General features: G+C 38.8%; 1 protein-coding gene and 1 long non-coding RNA gene across 2 annotated transcripts; one reads left to right on the plus strand and one right to left on the minus strand.

Moving 5' to 3' along the window:
* Positions 1-155: 155 nt before the first annotated feature.
* LOC125211346 (DDT domain-containing protein PTM-like) lies at positions 156-7868 on the minus strand. The gene is made up of 10 exons (XM_048111084.1): positions 7674-7868; positions 6538-7391; positions 5435-6115; positions 4073-5267; positions 3619-3901; positions 3346-3470; positions 2821-3269; positions 2707-2735; positions 1703-2290; positions 156-1591 (listed from the first exon to the last, which is right to left on the minus strand). The coding sequence occupies exons 2-10, from the start codon at positions 7356-7358 to the stop codon at positions 519-521; spliced, it is 5244 nt and encodes a 1747-aa protein (XP_047967041.1). The 5' UTR covers positions 7359-7391; positions 7674-7868; the 3' UTR covers positions 156-518.
* Positions 7869-8799: 931 nt separating this feature from the next.
* On the plus strand, positions 8800-10584 carry LOC125217089. Its single transcript, XR_007175561.1, has 5 exons — positions 8800-8925; positions 9109-9381; positions 9473-9624; positions 9807-9892; positions 10043-10584. It is a non-coding gene; the product is annotated as an uncharacterized LOC125217089 (long non-coding RNA).
* Positions 10585-11047: the final 463 nt, after the last annotated feature.

Consider the following 11047-nt stretch of genomic DNA (forward strand, 5'->3'; position numbering starts at 1 on the left):
CTTTTTTAGTGGCATGAAATTTTAGAATGGGTTGTTAGTAGAATAAGTACAGAGAAAAAAAATAGTTAGAATATTTTAATAAGTAAAGAAGAGTTAAATTTATTTTCAAATATAAAAAGTGGACATCTCGAGTGAGACAAACTAAAATTGAAAGGTTGACATCTTGAATGGGACGAAGGGAGTATATAATATTCCAAATTATAGTATTACAAAGTGTAGTGAAGACGCAAAAATACAGCCGATTAGGCTTCTCAATTTTAATCTAAATGAATAGATAGTTGTGTATATATTTGTTGACAAAAATGGGCAACTGCAATGTACAGTTGTATCAATTACCTGTAAAGGGTCAAAAAATATTAGGATAAACACCCAAAAACCATGCTTTATCCATCAAATTTGAAGAAAAATCAGTGGCCGTAGTGCATCTCCATTGTCATTTGTCCCCAATAAATTGGAAATATGATCAAGCTTATGGTTTCATCATCCGTGCATAGGTTGATGCATGAACCAAACTGCTGCTAGCTCCAATCACGACAACTGCCACACCTCCAGTCATCCTCATTGGAGGATGATTCATACCAGGGCGAGCAAGTTTTATGAATATTTATACCACAAATCTCGCAAGAAAGATCTATCTGTGGATCATTTTTAGAACACAGCTTACAAGGCACTATCTGTTCAGATGTTCCTGAAGACGCAATCAGCTTTTCCTGATCATGCAATGCTTCAGTTATTCCATATTTTGGAACTGAAGAGGGCTCCTCGCTATTCACATGGCCACCCACATTGGTTTCAAGATCAAAGAAATCTTGAGAAGCAAACTGCTGCAGGGATAACGAATCCTGCACTGGGGTTAAAGGATTTGCCTCTGTAGGTTCTGTTACTTCTTCATCCCTGAAAGATTTGGTTGCTAATTTGGTCTCTTGTCTTGTACTTCTCCTTATGAGCATCTCCAGTGTGGAATTAAAAGCATTTTCTTCAAACGGCAAAGATGCTTCAAACGGACAGGCACCTTCCTGACATTGGACATCTATTTCTCGATTACCATGTCTCCTGACTGGCAACTTTCTAGGATCAGGATCAGATGCATTTGCATTTTTCCATCCACTATTCAGTTCTGACTTCCCCTCAGTGCATTGCTTAGATTTATCAAGAGAAGAGAGAAGAGGATTATTTGTTACTGCTGCTGCTGCTGCTGATACAATGATGGCTTTTGGCTTTTGGAGTAATTTGGAAGCTGTTGGAACTTCTTCAAGATGCGCTAGGATCAGATCACGGTTAAAGGCCATTGCAGGAATCTTCGGCTTGGAAGGTTGTTGGTGCTCTATTTTCCCCTTCTTTTCGAGTAATTTGGAAGCTGTTGGTACTTCTTCAAGATGCGCTAGGATCATATCACGGTTAAAGGTCATTGCAGGAATCTTCGGCTTGGAAGCTTGTTGGTGCTCTATTTTCCCCTTCGATACAATCTTTTTTGGTAGATTCGAGTAAGGGCACACGGGAGACTTGATCCTTCGGCATTTGCAGCACTTATATCCCACAACAGAAAAAATCTTTGACTCGTCAAGCTCTAAAGCATCAGCATGAAACCAATCTGCCATGGGCACAACGCCAAAACATTAATAATAATTTAGGAGCAATAAAAGAAATTACAAAAAGGACTGATAATAATGATCTGAAATGAAGATTTTAAATGTTCTCTTACTTTTGCATGATTCACAGCAAATATACATTGCATCACCAGTATATGGCTGATCACAAAGACGGCAAACAGGTTTCATCAGGTCCCTATCTGTGTTACCACTCAGAAGAATGTTTCTTGATCTGAAGTCAAAGCCAGTGTCTTCAGAAAACTTCTTCCTCCATATGAGACCCCAATTTGATCTTGCATTTGTCTTTGTCTTTTTTACTGCAGGACGATTTATCAATGATCCATTATGGGATACCGAGTTTACACCCATAGGAATAGCATTTGTTGTTGTAACTGCAGGATGATTTATCAATGATCCTTTATGGGATACCGAGTTTACATCCTTAGGAATAGCATTTGTCGTTGTAACTGCAGGACGATTTATCAATGATTCTTCATGGCATACTGAGTTCACATCCTTAGGAATAGCTGGCTTAGAAATGTCTGGTACTTGAGGGAGCAAAGAGCTTGTGGCAGATTCACTGCTACTATCAACTGGAGTAGCCACCTGAGTTTCAAAGCATTGCTTGCAGATAACTACAAAGTCAGTGTCCTCACTTTTATTTACTGTTGAAGTGGTGGCACATTGCTGATGACAAAATCCTGGTAAATGAAAGAGGGTAATTGAGGTTTTCATGAGTGACCACAAATAATAAGACCACATAATTTGTGTATCAGAAGAGTTCTCATTCACAACTGTAAAAGTAATAGTAATAGAAAAGAAATATTAACACATTGGGATACGTGTTTAAGTGCAGATAATGAAGAAAAAGGAAGAAACTATCAACTATAAAAGAACTTCATTCCAAATCTGATTTGCTGTGGAGCAATTTGTCATTAAGTAGGTCGGATTTAACAGATAGGTAAAATAGCTTAGCTTTGTGGTAGTCATCTCTCTTTTTTTCAATCTCTACGTGCACCAATATTCATTTCTTCAGGTAGTAATATGTTCTATCATCATAAATAACAACCCACAAAAAAGGAAATTATAAAAGAGAACATCGGTTATTGACAAATACCTTGACATGCATGGCACTTCACAGCACTCCTGAATGTCAAACATCGAAACCAGACTAGTTAACATAAGGACAGAGAAAAGATAAAAGACGAGAAAACTAGAAAAATCAAAGTACCTATAGGAGACATCTTGATGACACGAACAGCAACTCTTGGCTGTGTTACCCATCTCCAATAAGAGAGCAGAGAATATATTTTCACGGGAAGCCTTCAACTGTCTTTTCTGCAGTTTGGAAAGCACATTCACAGACTTGGCTTTCTCTGCTTTTCGTTCATATTCTCTAATTAGATACAAGGGGATGAAGGTCTCAGAGAACCAGTATCTTTCCTTCCCACTTTCTAGGATTTTCTCTGTTTGCACTATATTTTTCATAACACGCGACGGCAGGTGTTTCCTACAACCAAATCCAACACAGTATCTAACTTCATGTCCCATTATCTTCTTAGCATGGATAACAGCATTTCTAAAAGCAGATGATTCTGCCTCTGAGCCTTTTCCATCACCAGGCATTTGCTCTGGACGACCAAGATCACCCCATCTCACATGTAGATTAAAGTATCTCACCTAAGACAAGAAAACTTTATCGTAAAGTACCAAGGTACGACAAGATACAAATTCCACTATAAGAATATAATGGTACCTGAAGTGCAAGATGTGCCACACTCCTGCTTATTTCTACTGCGGAACGCCAGAAGAGCTGCCTGCTAATTCTGGGGATTTCATTTCCTTCAACATATCGTACACCGGGTACCTTCTTTTTACCACCTGCTTTACTTATAACATATTAGTGACCTACTTTGGATCTGAAATATTATCGGATAGAGAAAGAAAACATCCCAACCTTCATCAAACAAAGAGGAATATAAGCATTGAACTCTTTAATTACTATGTAGAGGTGGACTACAAATGTTACCTTGACGGGCTTGCTTTTTGATAAATGAGCTTGGAAGAATCCCTCTTTGGAACATAAGCTTTGACATTATACCTCCCCGCCACCAGGTGAACTTAGTTGGTTTATTCAGGAAACCATCCACTACAGCTTCAACCATATCAGGTCGTTTCTTGCCTCGCCTGCCTGGCCTACATTTCTGAGTTGATCCAGTTGCAATCTCAGAAGTGGAGGATTGAGTAGAAAAACAATCAACAAGTTTCATCCAATCTCCGGAAAAGGCAATGGAGCGCATATTCTCCTCAAGCTGTGATGATATACATGATTATTCAACTAGAAGCATAAAGGTTTGAAACAAACAAAAAAACACGGAAAACAGAAAATTGGCAATCAAATAGTGCAAGGAAGGGCGTGCAATGAAACTTCAAACATCCTAAGATATGGAACACAGACATATACAAAATGGATAAATGCTTACTTCAAGCAAAAGGATCTTAATTTCGGAGCAATTGGCGGCCTGTTCAAGTTGTCTGCGCCATTGTTTCCTGAAAGTGTCATTAAGGAAGGGACCGGCAAGTAGGCCACTTAAGTTCTCCTCCATAAATATAATATATGCTGCGATGCCAGAAAGTCTCTCGTCCCGTCCATTCTTTACAGGCCGAACACCAGCAAGTACCTTCATCACCCCTCTGGTGGCATTTGAAGCAGCTTCATTTAGCAAGCACTCTCTCTTGCTTGTTACAGAAGCCTTACAAGAAAAGCACCAGCTACATCTTTCACGAGGGACTTCAGCAAGTTTGTTGTCCACATTGGGCCAGGAAAACCCCATAGCTGCTATAGAGAAAGCCTTTACCTGATCTGCATAGCTGATGCTAACAGCTTGTTGAGATTCTGAAACTTGACTTTCTTCATGTGAAAGAATGGCCAAGTTAGCAGCTGCAGATGCAGAGAAATCTCCATGCAAATAGTGATTCATGTAACCAGTTTTTTTGAAGGAAGAGCCCTTGTATGAGCACCAACGAGCTGGACTTCCACAAGTAGATCCTATTTTATTATCAAGTTCCTGGCTAACAAGTGATCCGTTGGCTTCTAAGGGAGCATCACTTAGAGCACTAATATTGCTACTTCTTGTGGAAACAGCCTCTGTCGTATTTGAGTTGCTTTGTTGGGTTGATTCATAAGGACTCTCAGGCCTACCAATTAAACTACTAGACGAAGCAGGTTCAGCCACCACTGTTTTCAAGATTTCACACTGTTGTCTTACAGGATCCGCATGACAGTTGGATTTTGTCACATTATCAAAAGAACTCTCACTTGAAACAGGTTGTTGAACACAGTTTCTAAGACAAGAATCAGCCGTTTCAGAAGAATTACCAGTGGCACAAGTTGCATGATTTTGAACCTCTGTCGTTTCAGGGACTTTGTCCAGCATATCAACTAATTGTGCAATGCACGGGCCACTTCCCTCGTTCGGTAATTCTAAACCAATTCCAGATTCCCAATTGGATGGTATGGTATCTGCAGATAATTCCCAATATTTCATTATCCCCTGGCATATTTCTGAATAGACAGAAGCATAATCTGGATTCGCATTAAGAACATTAAGGACTCCAGGAATATGGTGTCTATCATAGTATCTTGGACAAGTTCCAGAATCAACTGAGGTATTCACTCTGAAAATTTTACAGAGAGAAAAATATCAAGTAATATTAATAGTAAAGAGAAAATAGAGAAAACACAAATTGCATTAATAGAGCACTCAAATGGGTATCTATTGCAAAAAGAAATAATAGAGAGCTTGAAATGTAAGCAATAAGATAGCATGAAATTAGATGCATACACAAGTAAATGGTCACAAGAAGCGACAAAGACTTGTCCAGTTGGATCAACACCAAAAACATCCCCTCCCCTCAATGTTGTCCTCCGCAGAATTTTGGGGTCGTTTTCACTGACTTTGCACTCAGGACAGTACCATGATACATTGGAAACAGGCATCTTGTTCAATCCTAAGCATCTTGAATGGTAAGCCATTGGGCAACCATCGCAACAAACTAAAACTCCATCCATACCACAAAGGCGGCATTCATCACCATTACCGTCCTCGACTGCTCCACCAACTAGAGACTCTGTATGGAGAATATCAAGAGATTTTTTGGTCTGATGGTTTTCAACTTTTTGTGCAACTTCTATGTCCATGCAGTCAGAAGTTTTGGAGTCTCCGGGAAGAATTCTTGCAGGTTCACATGCGCCCAACACTGTGCCCGCATCTATGTCCTTTCCAATTTCTGATACCTCACGCATGTCCATTTCTGCCCTGAGCTCTTCAGTATCCAGAACATCATCGCATAAAATCTGCAAAGTGATCAGCTTCTTACCTACAGATAAAGTATAATAATCTCTTTCCAGGCAATGTGCATATAACTCTTTCCAGTCATCTCCATTTTTATGACCCATTGCTATCAGATAATTGACCAAGTAAATAGGCCAAGTTAATGTATCAAGCAAGCTCCAATCCAGGGACCTGAATGTACAACAACAACAACAACAAAATAAATTGATCACAAAGTGAATTGAATGTTGCAGCATCAAAGTGAAGGGGCTTGCCCAGAGGATACATAGACATGACCATCTTCAATTTAATAAAGTGAAACAATAATCGCATGAACATCAACGTAGATGGTGTAACTAGTCTAACAGGCGGTGTCAATAATGCATAACTAATTCAAGATAAAAGAAGCTGAATTGTTAGTTACATACTGAGAAAAATACTCCAAAAATAATAAACCAGCCTAAGAAAACCACTAGGCAACATGCTTAATTCAGTACAAATGTCAAAAGAGTATAAATTCTTCCAACAATAAAGTTTGGACTTGGCTAGAATTGAAAAACAAAATTTCGAGCACTCAGAAAAAGAAGTTAAAATAGCATATGTTCAATAAATACCTGAGAACTTTTGATGCAAGCCCAGAACCATCTGCGTGGATCTTCTCAAGTTGGCGCTTTAGGAAACACATAAGAGCAAGATGAACTGAGTCCAACAATGTGTTTGCAACAGAGCAATTGAGTGCCCCCACAAAATCATCCAGCGCAAAAGGGTACAGAAACAGCCGCACACTGAATGATCGCAAGAAACTATAGACAGAAAGAAGATGTGAGACACACTCCTCCGGAACGCCAATATGACCAGACGAAGGAGGCAGATCTGGCGGTGGAACAAGTGGCTGTTTAGTCTCCTCCCCTTGAGCACCCTCACACGAACCACTCGAAGAATCAGCACCAACCTCATCACTCTGAACTTTGATAATCCCATCATCAGCACTACAAGAATAGGTCATTCCACTCAATGATGATGAATCAATAGAATTTGCTTTTCCCGGCTCTCGTGCATCAGTAGCGGTTGCAGTGTTCGAGTTCACATCTTTACTCGACAAAAGTTGGTTCAACATTTCCTTTCTCTTAGGCCATTCATCTGTTAAATCGCCTTCTTCCACCAGAAGTGATTTGACTTTTCTGCTGTTTAAATCCTCACAAAGATCACCCTCGTAGTTTATCCTGTACAAACCTGAATCATAATCCACAATCCTTCCTAGAAGAACCCCACTCCCCTTGAACTCTTTCAGCACATATCTTCCAACCAATTCGAATGACCTCGTATGCATCACCTTCTTTCTGCCACCAACGTCTTCCGCCGCAGTTTGCACGTTATTCACCTTCCGTTTTCTCCCCCGGCGACTCTCCGGCTCAACCACCACCGTCTCCATCATACAGTAATGGTAACTCAACGCCTGGACCAAAACCTAAAATTAAAAAGCTCATCAATGAAATCCATTTGCCAGGAATTCTCCTGAACATATCTTATCAAATCCGAAACGACAGTAAACTTCAATGCATCTGATCGCATTGGCAGTTCAAGCCAAAAAAAATTACTGCACCATTGTTTTAACAGTTTTAGGTTTTCCTCTAGAAAAAAAAAAGAAGCAATGCACTAAATAAGCATTCAATACAAGTATAAACTATGGCCGAGAAGTTGAAAGAGGTTTCAGTCATCCGCCATAAACAATGAATTATATCGTAATTACCTTTTTTCTCAGAGAGACAAGCGATGAAGTTTGCGGCGTGATGAAATCGCGGGATTGCAATGGTAAAATAGCCTTACCAGATTTTCCTGAACGAGAGAGAGAGAGAGAGAGTAAAGCCCTAAACCCAAGAGTTCGCCGCCACACTCATGACTCGTTGTGAGTCGGGTGGGCCACTAACTCGGGCTGCTGCACTCCCGAGTCAATATTTGCTGCTGAATGATTAAAAAAAAGGAGTTTCTCACAAGTTTGATGGTAGGATAATATTAGTATTAGTATTTACGGTAATGATATGCTTAATTAACATCTAAAAATTTCTAATGTGGATCGGTGGTGCCATCAGATTTATCATATCAATATTTAAGTTACTCAGTTTAAATAAAAACAATTGTTAGTTCTCGTGGGCCTTGGCCTTAAAAAGTGCTCTTACTCCACTAAATTAAATTGACTCAATTATTTACCCCATAAAATTAGTGCTTCAAATAATTAATATTGTACTACTTGAAAACAAATTTGGTGGAAATTTGTGAGTGGAGATAACGGTTCAATTTTTTCGTTAATAAGTGGCATTGAATGCAGATTCTACTTTGGAAATAACAACAAAAAGTTTAATATTCGTAAGATATTCAGCTTTAGGAATCAAAATAACATGAATTGTTTCAACGTTAGTACAATTTACAAATGTGTATGTATTTGTATGTAGCGAGTTAACGAGTTGACTCATGGAATTATCAAGTGGGGCGGTTAAGAATATTCTAACGGGAACATGTTTCCGTTATGTTTCGCGCCAATGTAATGCTATTCTAGGGTTTATAAATTCCTAAAATTTGAACCACAAATATTTCTGTGCGTGATTCAACCCCACTTCTAATCACTTGCACAATAAATTACATGTTTGAGATCTCCATTTTCTATTCAATTGCCGGTGGTAGTGACGGGAAACAAGGCCACGGTCTCCACTGTTCGGTCGATCGTCGGCGGCGAATTTGGTGATTGTACAGGGAATTTGAATCCAAATTACACTTTCTATGAACTATTTAAACTGTGTGCTTATTGCTCACTGCTATTCAATTACACTGAGAAGTAATTAGTCAACTTTCTTTAATTGTGGCCTAGCATTTATTCAACAGTTCAATGTTCCAAAGGTGCCAACAGATGATGTCACTCAAGGCGGCCAGTAATTCAACTGAGGAGTCAATTCTTCACCCCCCTTCCCACTCTGTTTAAATTGTTGGGGCTAATTCCTTTCAAGAAGGTGAACTTTCTCACCCTCATATGAATGACAGTTTTATTTGCTTTTTTAATATTTTAATAATCTAATGAAATCTATGAAGTTTTCCCTAGGAGGGACCGTACAAGTGGTTTGTGACTTTGTGTTTTCCCTACGAATGTGTATATGTCTGCTCCTGCTGGAATCTGACCATTATCTTTGTTTTAGGTAGAATTTACCCCTGGAGATTTCTATATACAAGGAAGAGGCCTTTGAATTCTGAGGTACTAACTCTATTGGATACTTATATATGACGAAGTAAGTATTATAGTGTTAATTGCAATTGAACAGGACAGCTCTTTTTTGCCTCCAACAATTTCACATATAAATAAGTTCAAGAGTGCGTCTTCTGGAAATGAAAATAATGGTGAAAATGAAGAATCAGTTTCTGAGAATGACCTTGACAATGTTGTAGGTGTGACTGACATATCTGAGTTAGAGGTAAGGCATTCAATTATCTTTGTTATTTCTACGTGGTGCTCTCCTTAGGCTTTGCATAATTTAGTTTAAAACTAGTATGAGTATATTTTAGGAAATGGAGCCTCCCAGTACCCTACTATGCGAACTTCACCCTTACCAGAAGCAAGCTCTCAGCTGGATGATCCAACTTGAGAGGGGGCACTGTGGGGATGAGGCTACAACAACCATGCACCCATGTTGGGATGCTTATCAACTTGCTGACAGGTATGTTTAGTTGCAATGAGTTCAGTATTCTACCAATTACGTAGTTGGGTTTTAATTCCAGTTGGTTTTATTTATGGTGTAAGCTGTAAGATCTGTTGCAATATTGTGTTTACTTGCCTCCAGTTAGTTACTATTGAGAAAAGGACATTTATATTTGCTTGCCTATATTTAACTTTGTATAGGATCCATAGTGGAATCCAGCAGTTGAAGAACAAACAGTCATGCAGATTCATCGCATTGGACAAACTAACAAAGTTGTAATCAAAAGGTTTATTGTGAATGTATTTTACTGCGCAATTTGTTATTGATGGGGATCTCTAATGTGTGTTTCAAACTGAATCATGAGATCTGAAAAAGTCTTGAAGCTGGTTTTTGTTGCGGGCCAAGTTATGCTAATATAACAATCATCATGTGGCAGGATACCGAGGAGAGAATGTAAGCAGAGAATGATATCTGGTGCTCTAACTGACCAAGAAGTGTGAACTGCGCGAATAGAGGAACTAAAAATTCTCCCAACTTAGATGAGGCTTATGACTTATGCATCTAACAGTTCAAAATCCCAGGGGACCTCTCCTGCAGATTTCCCGATTGGATTCTGGTTTGTTGAGGAATATTATTCCAAGCGATAACATGTTCCCTTAGACGATGTTGGGATACATGGGAGCTAGTGGGAAGTTGAAGCATGTAGAGTATGGTTTAGGGAGGAGTTATTACAAAAATGGCGAATGCTTTCTGATGAACAATCACTGCTTTCAACAAGGAGAACAGGTGAATTTCCATTATTCGATGGAACAGGAGACATAAAAATATGTTGTTATAAAAATAAATTTTAATAGTATTATATGGTGGGAGTAAATCTCCCCACATGGTATTACTATTTGTCTTGAATGGAGACAGTAGAGTACTCCTTGTAAGTTCATGAGTTGTATGAATATGTGCCAAGCGTGCTTAGTTAGTTGAGTTTGTGGATGTAGAAATCGTTATATTTTTGTGCCATACAAGAAACATCACTAGAAGTGAAGCCCAATTACACAAAACTAATGGAGATTGTCAAAATTTTAGCATGTTATTGTTGCATGATACTTGTCCTTACTCCCTATATGAAAAAAATCAAGAAATGTCGGGATTAAATTGAGTAAACACCCCAAAGCGATGAAAAGAAACAAGTTAATCAACGCTTCTTCATATTACACCTTACACGCCCTCCTCAATGTTGGCTTTTGGTTGCTGAGACCAAAATGATATCTACAAAATGGAGAGATTTCGGAAAAAGGGGCTCAATTCGCAAGTCTTTCGAAATTTGACATTAAATTCGTTGACCTTTCGAAATTTGGGTTCGTGGTATGTGAATTTTTCGAAAGAAGGAATTTTTGAATTTTTATATGTTATCTCTTCTCTTTTCATATTATTTCTCTCAAAATAT

The sequence above is a fragment of the Salvia hispanica genome, chromosome 3 (genome assembly GCF_023119035.1).
Source record: "Salvia hispanica cultivar TCC Black 2014 chromosome 3, UniMelb_Shisp_WGS_1.0, whole genome shotgun sequence".
Lineage (NCBI taxonomy): Eukaryota > Viridiplantae > Streptophyta > Magnoliopsida > Lamiales > Lamiaceae > Salvia > Salvia hispanica.

Excerpts from the sequence above, each read along its gene's own strand:
- LOC125211346 (XM_048111084.1), bottom strand. The coding sequence starts at position 7,358 with ATGATGGAGACGGTGGTGGTTGAGCCGGAGAGTCGCCGGGGGAGAAAA. Across the intron at positions 5,268-5,434 it reads TCTTGTGACCATTTACTTGT|AGTGAATACCTCAGTTGATT; the intron begins GTATGCATCTAA and ends TAAAATTTTCAG. Across the intron at positions 2,736-2,820 it reads CATCAAGATGTCTCCTATAG|GAGTGCTGTGAAGTGCCATG; the intron begins GTACTTTGATTT and ends TTTGACATTCAG.